Consider the following 15,034-nt stretch of genomic DNA (forward strand, 5'->3'; position numbering starts at 1 on the left):
CATGTGGACTTCAATCAGCTTTTTATATTTCAACTTAATTTTTACTTTGAATGGAGAAACTTTAATACTAAAAAAAAAAAATAACTACAGTAGAGTAACTATAAAGCCAAAAGGGGCACTCTGAAGTGTACCCCGGGGTGGAGATTCTGTGCCTATGGGGCCCCTCCCCAAAGCTGGGTTCAGCCCCCCATAGCAACGAAGCTCACTGATTCCCAGCCTCTGCAGCGCTGAGCAGTAGCTAAAAGAGAAATCAGACTACAGAATCAGAAGAGGCCTTTTCCTCTGCACGGTTTTCTCCGCACCCTCTCCCACAGGTGAGCCACCATGCTCTCTCTAAGAAATGTCCAGAGGGCCCAGCTCCTGCATACAGAGCAGGCAAGGGAGGGTGGTGTGGAGCCGGAAGATTGATGGCACCACTCCTGAGTACAGCCACACCAAGTCATGGGCAGCCTCCCCTGCTGGTCTTTGGTGCCACATGTTATAAATGTTACAATACAATGTTGTTTAGGCAGCCAGTGTCTTTTAAAAATATAAAAACTTGCTTATTACCCATGTGGCTGTCACTTCTGTGCTTTGTGTTCCAGTTTGCAGACCCCTGCTACCACCTCGTAGCATTCTCCTCTGGCCTAAAAACTTCCTGTAATACTTCTTGCAGTGCAGGTTGGGTGGCAATGAATTCTTCCAGCTTTCGTGTGTCTGGAAACTTTATTTCACACTGATTTTTTACAGGTTGTAAAAGTCTAGGTTTAGCATTTTATCTTTTTCCCTCCCTCCCTTCTTCTCCTTGCCTTCCTGCCCAGGCCAGGGCGCAGGTGTGGAGTTGGCCTGGAGTGCAGACGCAGGTGTCTTTGCCCTGCTTGTGGCTGTGAGCCAGACGTGGTCTTTCACGGTGCAGTGGAGCTGGGTGGAGGCTTTGGGTAGACGTCTTTTATCAAGTCAGTTACATTCCCTTCTCCTAGTTTGGTTTGATGAGAAGGTTTTTAGTTATCATAAATGCATTCAGGTTTTTTGGGAGCACTGGTGATTGGACTCAGGGACATTCTCCTCGGAGCTGTACCTCCAGCCTGATTTTGTATTTATATGGAAATGGTCTCACTAAGTTTCTGAGAGCATCTCTAAGTTGCTGAGGCTGTCTTTGAACCTATGGCTTTCCTGTCTCAGCCTCCCAAGTACTAGTATTACAGGCATGCATTACCACACCTGCCTGAATTCAGGTTTCATCAAGTGATTTTCTGCACATAATATTATCATATATATTTCCTTCTTTAGTTTGTTAATATAGTGAATTGCAATTGATTCTTTGGTGTTGAAGAAACCCTGGATTCCTTGATAAGTCCCACTTAGTTGGAGTTTATTCATCAATGTATTAATGGATTTCATGTGCTAATATTTATTTGAGGATTTTTGTGTCTGTGTTCATCAGGATCTTGACCTGTAATTTCCTTTTCTTGTAATATCTTTGCTTTGATATCAAGGCAGTGCTGAGCTCACACATGTGTTAAATGTTTAATCTGGTTCGCTTCCATAGATGGCATAACATTGGCATAATTTCTTCCTTAAATTAGTAGAATAGACCAGCAAGGCCATCTGGGCTGCGGCTTTGCCTGTTGGAAAGGACATAGTACTACCTAGGTAATCTACTTTTTTTCTCTTGAGTAGTTTTGGTAGTTAGTGCCTTTCGAGGCGTCTGGACTGTTGGGTTTATGGAGAGTCTCTGTCGTGGTCTGCCTGGGCTGTCATAACAAAACACCGCACAGGGTGCGGCTGACGCAGCAGACCTTAACCTCTCACTATTCTGGAGGCTGGAGATCAGACCCTGGCAGCTTCGGTTTCTGGGCGGGCTTCTTCCTGGCCTCAGGGCCCCCCCAGTTCTGTGGGGACAGGGCTGCACCAGGACCCGCTTGACCTCAGCCATGTCCTCATAGGCTGTCCAGCACAGCCACAGCCACAGCCATGCGGAGGGCTGAGCCCCAAAAGCTGAATTTAGGGGCACTCAGTTCAGAGCAGTATTCTCTTATATTGTTTTAATTTTAGGGGAAGATAAGAGTTTTTCTTATTTTTTTGTAGTACTAAGATCGAACCCAGGGGAATTTCACCTCCAAGATACACCTGCAGCCCTTTTTCACTTTTGCTTTTGGAAACAGGATCTCTCAAGGTTGCCGAGAGTCTCTGTGTGTTGCTGAGGCTGTCCTTGAACCTGAGACTCTTGTCTCAGGTCTTCCCAGTACTGGGATTGCAGGCATACACCACCACACCCAGCTGCAAAAGGCTTATTTAGGGAAATAGGGGTACAGTTTACAGTGAGGCAGTGATAATGATTTATATTCAAGGAAAGTTCTGGAACAGTCCATTTCCAGAAGTGGAAAACAGCCTCTTACATTCCTTTTGATGTCTGTGAGATCTGCTTTCATTTCGGATACTGGCAATTCGTATCTTAATTCTTTTTTTTTTTTTTTTTTTTTTTTTTTTTTGCAGGTCTGGGGATGGAACCCAGGGGCATACAACCTCCCAGCTACACCCCCTGCCCTATTTTTTTGTTCTTTATTTTGAAACTGGGTCTCACTGAGTTGCAAAGGGCCTCACTAAGTAGCTGAGGCTGTCCGCGAACCGCAATTCTCCAGTCTCAGCCTCCCGAATGCTGGGATTACAAGCGTGCACCACCACTTGTGGTTCTTAATTCTTGATAAGTCTGGATGGAGGTTTATTAATTTTGCTGATCTTTTCAAAGAACCCATATGTGGGCTCCTTGATTTTTTTCATTTTTTCTTGTGTTTTAAGTTTCATTGACTTCTCCTCTTTATTATTTCCATTCTTCTGGCTGTTTGGGCTTTATCTTCTCTGCTTCTAGTAAGCTGGAATCTTAGATTATGTATTTGAGACCTTCTGTTTTTTTCTAATAAGAATTCAGTACTATCAGTTTTCATCAAAGTACAGTTTAGCTGCATCCCATCACATTTGATATATTTGTTTTTCATTTTCATTCAGTTAAAAAAATTCTAAAGGTTCTTTGATACTTTCTCTTTGACCCGTGGTTATTTAAAAGTGTGTTTCTTTCCAGATACTTAGGAATTTCCCAGATATCTCTCTGGTTTAATTCCATTATGTCAGAGAACATACTTCATATGATTTCTACTTTTTAGATTTATTAAGGGTTGCTTAAGTCCCTGAATTTTCTCCATCCTGGTGAATATCTCATGCGTGAAGAACACACACTCTGCTATTAGATGGCGTGGTCAGTGTGTCCCCGCTAGCTCCAGCCTGCTGCTGTTTGGCCGTCCTATGTCCTGTTGGTCACTGGGAGGAATGTCTGGTCTCTGAGGGATCACCTTTCTGTTTTACTCATCTTTGTCCACGTACTTTGAAGCTCTCTTTTGGGCACGCACACACTAGAATTACCGTGTCTTCTTGAAAGCTGACCGCTGTGTTAGGCCTGAGCCCATCCTTGGTGGCCTCTTGTTCTGGAGTCCGCGTGGTCTGAAGCTCCAGGTGTGCTGGGCAAGTGTGTGCGTGGTCTTTCCTGTGTTTTCTTGCCTGTTGGTGACGTTTACAGGCCAGATGTCCCCACTGCTTGGAAAAGTCAGCATTTAGGGAGGAGAACAGGGAGCCACCAATCTCAGGTACAGTCCCTGGCTGCTCCCGGGACCTCGCCTAGAGGCCCTGCCCGTGCCCAGGACTGCCAGCATGGTCCTCTGGGCCCCGCATGGCTGAGAAGTAGTGGTCAAAGTGGGAACCCGGCATGGAGGGCTGAGAGGGGACTTCACACAAAAGAGGGGTGGCCTGCTGGCCTGAGGCACAGGACCATGAAGGACAGGGAGGACCCACCACGGCTCAGAGGGCTGAGGGGCTGTGGCCCTGCTTGGGTGGGCATCTCACTGCTGGCTGCTTTGTTTCAGGCTATTGTAGGGCCCACACACCAAGGCTGAGCTGTCAGGAATCAGGATAGCATAGACTCAATAGGTGCAGTGCCTCGGCTGGCCTTCCTGCCTTCGGTGGTTTGGGACATGGCGGTGGGCCCCTGGTGACGTGTGCGGTCCTTCATGTGACCACCTCTATTTGCCTGCTTTCTTTTTTAGGGCTGAGGATGATGATCCCGCCAGGGGAGTGCACATACGCAGGCAGGAAGAGGAGGAAGCCCGTTCAGAAGCAGTAGGTGTCCTGCCCTCTGCCCGTGCTGTGTCCCTGGGGTGGGGGGACGCCCGTGTTTTCACTGAAGAAAGTGGATCCAGCAGCAAGGTGGTGGAGGGGCTTCCCGGAGCTGCCTGGACCTGCTCTCCTGGCCTGCCGCCGGCTTTCCTGGCTCCGGACGTTTTCCTGCCTTCCACAGCGGCAGACTGGGTTGTTTGAGGCTTACTGGGCCAGAAGCCAGTGGTGAGACACACCACCAACCTTCTTTGGACCTTTTGTGCTACTTCAAGGACTGAGAGCCCCTGTCTGGGAGATGCCCGAGGTTGTTTAGCAAGTGGCACTACAGGAGGGGTGCCCTGGGCTCATGCCTTGCTCAAGGACCTCTGGGAGGGGTAGAGATGGGGCCCGTGCCTGGGATACAAATGCCACCACTCACAGCCTCTCCCACCTTGACTGGACCATGTGACACTTCTGTAGCTGTGGCAGGGTATGAGATGTGGCGGCAGTCGTGAAATCAGAACTGCCAGCCTGGAAGTAGAAGAGGAGTGGTCCCATCAGGGCGTGGTGCTCCCGGTTTCTGTTGGGGCTCTGTAAGTGTGTCAGCTAGCAGAGGGCTCTGTGTGTCTGTGTGATATGTTCTGGATGTACAACACGGCTGTATGTGTGATATGCCTTTGTGTGTGATGTGGCCGTGTGCGAGGCTGTGTGTGAGCCTGTGTTTGTGTGTGTGAGCCTGCATGTGTGTGCAAGGCTGTGTGTGAGCCTGTGTTTGTGTATGTGAGCCTGCATGTGTGAGCCTGTGACAGTGTGTATGTGACTGACTCTGTATGACTTTCTGTGAGCCTGCGTGTGTGCAAGGCTGTGTGTAAGCCTGTGTGTGTGTGTGTGTGTGTGTGCGCAAGGCTGTGTGACGTGTGAGTGGATGTGAGCCTGCATGTGTGTGCGAGGCTGTGTGTGAGCCTGTGACAGTGTGTGTGTGAGGCTGTGTGAGCCTGTGTTTGTGTGTGTGAGCCTGCATGTGTGAGCTTGTGACAGTGTGTATGTGACTGACTCTGTATGACTTTCTGTGAGCCTGCGTGTGTGCAAGGCTGTGTGTGAGCTTGTGTGTGTGTGTGCGAGGCTGTGTGTGAGCCTGTGACAGTATGTATGCGACTCTGTATGACTTTCTGTGAGCCTGCATGTGAGGCTGTGTGACGTGTGAGTGGATGTGAGCCTGCATGTGTGTGAGGCTGTGGTGGGTCCACGTGTCGACTCTGTGTAGGCAACAGGCTGCCCTCCAGGTCCCTGGGCGAGCATCCTGTGAGGGTTCACAGATCCGTGGACTCTAGCAGCCCACGCAGGGCATGAGGCTGGCCTTTGGGAGGCTGTGGTGCCCAGGGTGTGTGGTACTGGGACCTCCCAGGCTGCAGGACTGGAGGTAGGCTTAGCAACAGGTCAATAGAGAAGGGGTGACATCCTGGGGGCAAGCTGGGCACACTGAGCAGGGGCGGCCGGGCGTGGTGGAAATGTGCTCCTGAGTGTGGACAGAGGTTTGTTTTGGAAATGTATTTTTTTTACATTAAATGAGCAAAGGAAATAGCTTGACCCCTAGGTTCCAACGCGTGCTCTCGGTGGCCTCTGTGGGCTCTCTCTGAGGTCTAGCTAAGTGGCCTGCATTACTGTTTTTATCCCAGGGCAAAGGCCTGAGGCTGTGAGTGTTTGTGGCATCTGCACTGACACTTCTTTTATCCATGTTCTGGAAAGGTGGAGCGTTCACCTGGTTCACTCCTGCAGGCTTCTGAGCTCAGCTGTTTCTTTTCTTTTTTTTTTAATTTTTTATTGGTGCATTATATTCAAACATCATATTGGGGTAAAAAACTTGTGTGTACAAACATGTACTCATCGCTGATTTAACCCCTACCCAATTCCCACCCCATTCTCTCCCCGTCCCTCCTTCCCTTGCTTGGCTTAGTGATTGACTTCGATATGTTTAAGTACATTGTGTGTTTTAGAGATTTTCCTCTTTCCCCCTCCTTTCTCCTCCTTTAGGTTGTCTTGTTTGCTCTTCTATAGGATTTCCTTTTTCAAGAGTTCCTCCTATGACCCATTTCTCCCTAACTCTCACATATTAGGGAAAGCATCTGATTTCTTATTTTTTGTGACTGACTAATCTCACTTAGCATAATGTCCTCCAGTTCCATCCATTTCCCTGAAAATGATGTAATTGATTTTTTTTTGATGGCTGAGTAAAATTCCATTGTGTACATATCCCACAGTTTTGTAATCCATTCATCTGTTGATGGACATCTTGGCTGGTTCCATAGTTTGGCTATGGTGAATTGTGCAGCTATGAACATAGATACACATGCATTAGTTTGGTAGTTTGGTTTCTTTTCTTTTGGGTAGATACCCAACAGTGGTATTGCTGGATCAAATGGTAGATTTGTTCCCATTCTTCTGAGGATTCTCCATACTGTTTTCCAAAGTGGTTGCACTACTTTGCAATCCCACCAACAATGTCTTAGAGTTCCCACTTCTCCACATCCTCGCCAGCATCTGTTGTTGTTTGTGTTTTGAATGATGGCCATTCTAGTTGGAGTTAGGTGGAATCTCAGGGTAGTTTTGATTTGCATCTCTCTGATTGCCAGTGATGTTGAGCATTTTTTCATGCATTTATTGGCCATTTGAATTTCTTCTTTTGTGAAGTGTCTATTTAGTTCCTTTGCCCATTTTGTTATTGGATGCTTTGTTTTCTTAGTGTCGAGTTTCTTGAGTTCTCTATATATTCTGGATATTAGTCCTCTATCGGTGGTGTACAGCTGTTCTTGTGAGCCTTTCCTGAGAAGCCGTGGGAGCAAAGGAGCAGAAGAGGTCGTTTCCTCCCATTCTGCCATAGCACCTGCACCTGGGCCCCTCCCAGGCCCGTGCCAGCAGCCCTGTCCTGCTGGGTGGTCTGGATTAGTGTCTGCCAGCCCATTCACGGTTGCAGTGGGCTCGACTCGACTGTCTTCCAGGCTCTGTGTTCCTCGGCTGCTAGGCAAACCACTGCACACGAGGCACCAGCCTGGGCCCTCCACTGTGTCCCCATAGGACTCAGGGCTGCTGCTGCTGCTGCTGCTGCTGCCCACCACACTGTGGGACCTGGGATCTTGCATCTCTGCCAGCATCCAGGAGCCAGATGTGGTACGAGCTTGCATGAGGGGGCAAAGCAGACCCCAGACTGGCTAGTCATGGAGGACGAGCTCCTAGGATTGCTCGCCTTGGTGCCGCACTTGTGGTTCTGAAGGGTGTCACTGGTGCTCAGTGTCGGAGGAGTGTGGTGTAAGCTCCCACAGTGTGTTCCAGACTTTGGGGGGTTCTTTTTTGTATGTGGTGCTGGAGATTAAACCTAGGGGCCTTCAACCTCTGAGCTACAACCCTAGCCCTGTTTTATTCTTTATTTTGAAACAGGGTCTCAGTAAGTTGCAGAAGGCCTACGTTACCAAGTTAAGGAGGCTATCCTCGAATCTGTGATTCTCCTGTCTCAGCCTCCTAAGTACAGATTATAAGTGTATGCTACCATGCCCAGCTGACTTTGGAGTTTTTAGTTCTGTTCTCATCACTGGCAAAGTTTAAGAGCTATTGGTGTCTTCTCTGCATGAACCCTCTGGGTTGAACTGTCCCTTTGATTCACGATTTGTACTTCAAGACTATAGGCACTCGCTGGGCAGGGCATCCTAGTTTCCTCCAGAGTGGATTCCAAGTAATTTCCTGCAGTTTCAATTTCACAACTGCTATTCTTTGCCATATAGAAAACTTTTTCATTTATCAGTGTTTTCATTATCAGTGTTACCTTTGTAGCTTTTAAAATTTTAAAGATAATTACAAGCTCTCTTCTAGTTAAGAGAACTTTCTTAATTTTCTCTCTCTCCCTCCATTTTTTTTTTCATGCTGAGGATCAGAACTCAGGCCTCATGCATGATGGGTGAGTGCTGTACCACTTAGCCATATCCCCAGCCCTCTCTCAGTTTAATTTTAGTAGAGTTTTAAAAACATCTCTATATATTTTAAAATGTCAAGCTTTTGAGAAGAGAAGCTTCCTGGTGTAGTTGTGGGGTGTGAGCCTACTTCATTCGAGTCCTGTAAGAGCTGCGCAGCCCCTTCAGAGGCAGTACCCACCACGTTGTGCCTCTGGCTCCTGTGATCCTGGAGACACACTCAGACCCCAGCAGCCACTCACGGCTTCTAGCAGTTGCCCTGTTGTATGCAGACACTGCCTAGAGGCACGGTGAGCAGCAGGCTGGGCTGCTGTGGCCATGGGGGCTGCTGTGCGCATCCTTGTGGGAGACGTGCTCTGGGAAGTTTTGAGGTTTGAGCATGGGCACCTGTCGTGAGCCCCCGGGGTGCAGGCCCCCGCTGGCTCTGGCTGCCCCCACCTCTGCTGTATCTCACGTTCTGTTTGTGGATGGCGGGCTGGGTCTATGTGCTGCGTCTCCCCTCTAGAGGAGGCAGGTGGGGAGCATCAGGGTCAGCAATCATGGACAGACTTGTGGAGGCCCCAAGTGGAGGTGCCCAGCCAGAAGCTGCTCCCAAGAGCTCTTGGGCCCTGGGCGTGGAGGGCTGGGTGGGGAGATGGGCCACCCCTGACCCCTAGCTCTGTCCTGGCCTCCTATGCTCTGGCACTGTCACGCCTCCTCCCAGGAGCAAGGGCCTTGCACCCAGCAGCATGTTCTGTGCCCCATGTCTGGGGCTCTAGGTCCCCACATTCTCACCAAGGACAGCATGACCACAGCGTGCCAGCTGTAGGGCTTCCCTGGTTTTTCTTTTTATTGGGGGATAACAGAAGTACATGTCTTTCAACTGAGCTGATAAAGTGGACAGTTCCATGGGTTCTGCTCACAAACCCATTGCCCAAACCAAGATTATCCACGTTTATGCCACTCCAGCTGCCTGGTGCCCTTCCTACCCTGCCTCTGTCCCCAGGCAGCTTCTGGGCTGCTTCCTGCTGCCATGGGGGTTTGCATTTCCTGGCATCTCGTGTAAGTGGAACCACACAGGACTTTGTGGGGCTGTCTTTGCTGGTGTGAAGGTTCTGAGGCTCATCAGCATCTGAGCGTCCACAGTTGGTTCCTCTTTTTTTTTCTTTTTTATTTATTAAATTAATTGGTGCACTGTATTCATACATCATAGTGGGATACATACTTTTGTAGACATACATGCACACATTGCCCAGTCAGCCCCCACCCGATCCCCACCCCGTTCTCTCCCTATCCCTCCCTCCCATGCTTGGCTTAGTGATTGACATCTAGTATTATAGCAATTTACCAAAAATTAAAAATGATAATCTCACATAACAGTTTCATTTGTCTGATACCAAGCTTTTGATGACTTAAAGATAACATTTCAATATTTCTTTTTGCTTTCTTTCTTACCAGAGAATCTATTTTTTCTATTTCTTAGGTGAAACTATCATATATTTATATATTTATTTTTCAGAAAAAAAAAACTATCCTAATATGGAATATGGACTCTAGGTACCCACAACGATCTTGAAAAAAAACAAAGTTAGAAGATATATATTTTCTGATTTCAAAACATATAAAGCTACAATAATTGAAACAGTGTAGTACTATCCTAAAGGCAGATATATAAACCATTGGAGTTAAATACAGACCTAGAGCTAAATTCTTCCCTATATTGTCAAGTTATTTTTGACAAGGTTTCCACGAACATTTGGTGGTGGAAATAATAATCTTTTAACTAAATATTGTTGAAAAATAATAATTACATGGAAAAGAATAAAATTGGACCCTTACCTAATCCCATATACAAGTATTAACTCAAAATAGATAAAAGACCTTAATATAAATCTTAAGACTATAAACTTTTAGGAGAAAACCTGGGTCATAAAACCTCACAACATTGAAATTGGCAGTGATTTCTTGGTTATGATTTCAATGGCACAGGCAACAAAAGAGTATACAAACTCCCTAAAAAATAAAAAACATATTGTATATCCAAAGACAATGTAAACAGAGTTAACAGTTACTAATAGAATGGGATAAAATATTTCCAAATGCTATATCTGAAGGTATATTAATATTCCAACTAGAAATCCTAAAAATTAACAACAATAAAGGCTAACAATACCCTTTAGAGATAGGTAAAAGACTAACATAAATAATGAATCTCCACAGATAACCAATCTTAGTTGTCTGTTGGATGGAAAATCTTGTTTCTCTAGTTCTGATGTGTGTTACCTATTTCTTCTTTGTAGTTAATCTCTTTGAGTATTTTCTCTAGTGCTGGTTTTGAAGACATAAATTCCTTCAGTTTCTGTTTGTCATGGAAGCTTCTTATTTTTCCATCTAATTTGATAGAAAGTTTTTCTGGGTAGGAAATTTTTGGCTGGAAGTTGTTTTCTTTCAGAGTTTGGAATATGTTACTCCAAGCCCTTCTGGCTCTCATAACTTGGTTTGGGAAGTCTGGAGTGATTCTAATTGGTTTGCCTCTGAATGTCACTTGGCCCTTTGCTTTTGTTGCCTTTAAGATTCTCTGCTTGGCTTCCACATTGGTCATTTTGACAATTATGTGGCGTGGGGATCCTCTTCTCCGATCTTGTCTAAAGGGAGTTCTATAAGTTTCCTGGACCTGCGTATCGACCTCTTGCTCTATGTCTGGAAAATTTTCTGCTATTACTTCCTTGAAGAGATTGTTGATCCCTTTGGTTTCACTTTCTTTTCCCTCCTCTATTCCAATTATTCTTAGGTTAGCTCTCTTAAAATGGGCCCATATTTCTTCAATATCAGATTCCTGCTGTCGGATATCTTTTCCTAGATTAGCAACTATGCGTTCATTTTTGGAATGATCATCTTCTAAGAGCGAGATTCTGTTCTCCATGTGGTCTAATCGGTTGTTTGTGCTTTGAATTGAGGCCTTTACTTCATTAATTGCATCCTTTATCTCTTTTTGGCTCTCTCTGAGTTCTTTTCGAAGCACCTCTATTATTTCTACAGTTATTTTCCTGATTTGATCTTCTAGAAATCTCTGATTTTCTGTTTTATCGGGTTCTGATGTTGTGGGGTTGTGAGCATTCATTGCTCCAGTATTATTCCTCTTTCCCATGATTTCCGATGTTTGTGCCTTCTCTGGGTTCTTCCCTTGGGTCACTATGACTTCACTTAAGGTGCTCTGGATCTCGAGTCAGTAGTATCTCAGACCCCACTACTCCTTTACTGGGTTGTATCACAGAGTCTCCGACCCAGACAGTCGATAGAGGCTACTTTAGACTGTGGGGGGTGCCAGGTTGCACGTTCTCCTATGGTGTGATATCTCTGCCACCGCCCCTCTCCCACTGGGTCAAGTCCCAGGGAGTACTGTACTGGATTTCTCCGCTGTGGCCCGTAATTTGACTCACTGTTCTTGAGTACGCAGATGTAGCTGTACTGAATTCGGTGGATTCAGTGCTGTTGCCGCCTGTGGCAATATGGCGCCGCTGCTATGCCCTCGGCTGTGGGGCTGGCGTTTTTTTTCTTGGTTTTGATTTCCACTCTGAATCCCTGCAGCGTGTGCTGAGCTCAGCCACTGGGAGCTTTAGGTGCTCTCTGTGCTGAGAAATCCCGCCTGGCTGTTCCGCAGCAGCTCCCCTCGGCTTGCTGTGGCCGTCCCGTGAATTCTCCGGTTCCGCGGGCAGTATGGCGCTGCTGCCGCGTCCTCAGGCATGAGGCCACGTCCTCGGGCGTGAGGATCTCCTCTGTGGCTCTGTTCTCAGTCCGCTTTCTCTCTGGAGCCTGGTGATTTTTTTTGTTTCTCTGGTGATGTTGTTTTCTGGCTTTGAAAGGCGCTGATTTTGTGGTAATGGAGATTTGTTGTTAGCGGGGCTCTTAAGCCCCGCTTTTCTCGGTCGCCATCTTCCCGGAACCAGTTGGTTCCTCTTTATGGTGGCGCTCCACCATGTCCATGATATGCATGGACATATAATGTTGGGTGGTCGCGTGGGTCACTCCAGTTTGAGGCTGTTGCTGCTGTAAGCATCTGCATACAGCCTTCGCATGGACAGCTGCTTCCATTCCTCCTGAGGATGGTTGCTGAGCCATGGAATCCACATGTGTTTAGCTCTCAGGCGCCATCGACAGCCCTCCAGAGCAGCATTGGGGTGAGCCCCTGCCCCAGCACCCAGTCTCACTGGCTGCAGCTGTTCAGTGGCAGCAGGAGTCATCAGGGTTTGCATACCCTAGGAACAATGGTGCTGAGCGTGTGTCTGTGCTTATTTGCATCCATGGACCTCTTCTGGTGAAGGGTCTGTTCATATAACTTGCCTACCTTCTTTTTGGGTCATTTCTTCTTCTCATTCCCGAGTTGTGAGGGCTCTGCATATCATAATCTGGATACAAGCCCTTGTAAATATCTTCTTCCACTGTGTGGCTTACCTTTCATTTTCTTAATATTGACTTTCAAAAGACATTTTTAGAAGTTTGGTGAAGATAGGTGTATCAATGTTTCATCTTTGGGTGTGTGTTTCAGGGGCTGTGACCACCCCAGGGTGTGGAAGATTCCTGCACATCACTTGTTTTGTATTTGCTTTGCCTTGAGCCTGTGGCTACACTCAAGCAGTTGGGTTGCTTTGGGTTTTTTGTGAGGAGAGCGTGGTCATTCAGTTGTTGTCTTGGAGCCCAGTGGACCCAGCACTATCTGTGAACAGCTCTTCTTTCCTTCTTGAGTTGCCTTGGTTTCTTTGTCCAATTAATAGACCCACTGAAGAACACATGGGTCTGTTTCTAGTATCTCTGTTCTGTCCTGCTGGTCTGGATTTCTGTTGGCTGTACCAGCCATCCTGAATGCTGTGGCTTCAGAGGCCACAGGGGAGAGTGTGTGGGCTTTGCTCTTTTTAGCCACCTATTCTGGGTCCTTTATATTTCCATATAAATTTCAAAATTGGCTTTACAGTGTCTGTAAAGAAGCCTGTTGGGATTTTAGTTGAAATTATGTTGAATTTGTAGATGATTTTGGGCAAGAATTGCATCGTAACAATCCTGTCTTCTAACCCAAGAAGGTGGCATATCTTACAATTGACTTAGGTCTTTTATGTTTCAGCAATCTTTCTGGGCAGATGTCTTGCTGCCTTTTGCTGGCTTAATTCTCAGGTGTTTGTGTTTTTCCTGTCTCAGGGCTTCCTTTACTCTCTGTCCAGTGAAGTAGCCTGGGCACCTGTGCACTTGCTTCTTCTGTACTGACGGGTGTGGGTTGGACCCTGCTCCTGTTACCTCCTGCTGCTTCTCTTCTCGGGAGTCAGCTGGAACCGTGTGCCTCCCCACTTGCTCCTGGACCAGCTCAGAGGACTATTTCTTTCCACATGGCCCTGACCCCTGGCCACAGGTCTGTCCTCACCTACCTGGGTGGGGGTTCCCCACCTGCTTCATGGGCTGGGGCCAGGATTGGGCATGGGATAGGGTGGAGGAGCTGAGAGTTGGAGAGGGAAGCCAAGTGTGGGGGGGCTCTTGGGACTCCCTCTTCTTCACAGGCAATTTTCCTTCCCCTGTGCCCTGTTAGAGAGGGCAGGTCGAGGAACCCAGCGAGTTAACGGCGTCACGCACCTGGGGAGGCAGCTCTGGACAGGTGAGCTGAGGACTGCCCAGGATGCTTAGGCAGCGGGAGGCTAGGTGTGAGGGTAGGAATGCCCATGCCTGAGCGCGCGGCTGTGGTCCCTGATACCAGGTTCCCATGGACTCGCAGCCACTCAAGGCCATGCTGCCCCGCCCACACGGCGCTGTCTTTAGCACCTGCATGTCAGTGGTTCTGTGCCTGTGGCCCACCCTGCTGCCCTCTCTCCACCACCCTGGCCATCTCCCTGGCTCTCGTTGCCTCTTTCACCTCCCATCCCCACCTGCCCTAGGTGTTCCCTGTGTTTCATTAGAAAGCCTTGGGTGTCTGTGGACAACAGGGTGTCCTCTCCTCTGGCCAGGGAATACCAGTTCACACTGGTATTGGGCCAGTTTATGCCCAGGCTCTCCAGCCTGTTTAACTTTTGTCTGGCAACCTAAGTAATTGTGGGATATGTGCCACATTGAAAAAGTTTCAGAAAAGGAAAAATAAATTCACAGAATGGGAGAAAATGTTTACAAATCATGTCTGATGAGAGTCTAATATCCAGAATCCAAAGAGATCTCTTACAACTCAAAAGCAAAAAGACAAACAACCCAACTTAACAATGACAAAGGACTGGACTAGACATCTCTCCAGAGAAGGTGAATGTACAGACAGCAGGCATAAAAGATCACAGGGCACATGGGAGGCAGATCAGAGCCACAGGTGGGCACCACCCCCAAAAACCTAACGAGGCTGCAAAACTAGGTAAAGACAGGGCCAAACGATACTGATAACGGTATGGGGAAGTTAGAACCTTGTGCATTTCTGGAGGGAATGTAAAATAGTGAAGGTGCCACAGAAAGCAATTTGGTGTTTCTTCAAAAAATTAACATAGATTTACCATATGACTCATCAGTTCCTTTTCTGGATATATACCCAAGACAATTCAAAGCACATGTTCAAAACAAAATCTACATGAATGATCATAGCAGCTTAATCCACAATAACCAAAAAGAGGAAGCAACCCCAATATTATCAGCTGGCGAATGGCGTAATGCAATGTGGACCATACATACACTGGAATATTGTTTAGCCATAAAAAAATAAAGCACCAGTACACACTATAGCATGCATGAACCTTGGAGACATTCTGTCAAGTGAAGGGAGCCAGGCACAGGATGTCATGCAGTGTCTGTCTATTTATGTGACATCCGAAACAGAAAGCAGATTGGAGGCTGCCATGGTCTTGATGAGAGTATGGGAGAATGTTGGTTTGTGGGGGCTTTGCTCTGCAGAGGTAAAAGCTCTCTGGAACTGGACAGAGGTGGTGCTTGCCTAGTCTGTGGCTGTACTGAATGCCCGGAGC

The 15,034-nt window shown here is 47.2% G+C and overlaps 1 protein-coding gene across 1 annotated transcript in view; it reads left to right on the plus strand.

The window, feature by feature from the left end:
- Nucleotides 1-4,081: 4,081 nt before the first annotated feature.
- Nucleotides 4,082-15,034, plus strand: part of AHRR (aryl hydrocarbon receptor repressor) — a gene marked incomplete at both ends in the record, with an annotated part of 81,577 nt that continues 70,624 nt past the window's right edge. The window contains one exon of the mRNA XM_080710916.1: nt 4,082-4,146. Coding sequence (XP_080567042.1) covers nt 4,082-4,146 — 65 coding nt within the window. The remainder of the gene's footprint in view (nt 4,147-15,034) is intronic.

This window comes from Muscardinus avellanarius (assembly GCF_963383645.1).
Source record: "Muscardinus avellanarius genome assembly, chromosome: 1".
NCBI lineage: Eukaryota > Metazoa > Chordata > Mammalia > Rodentia > Gliridae > Muscardinus > Muscardinus avellanarius.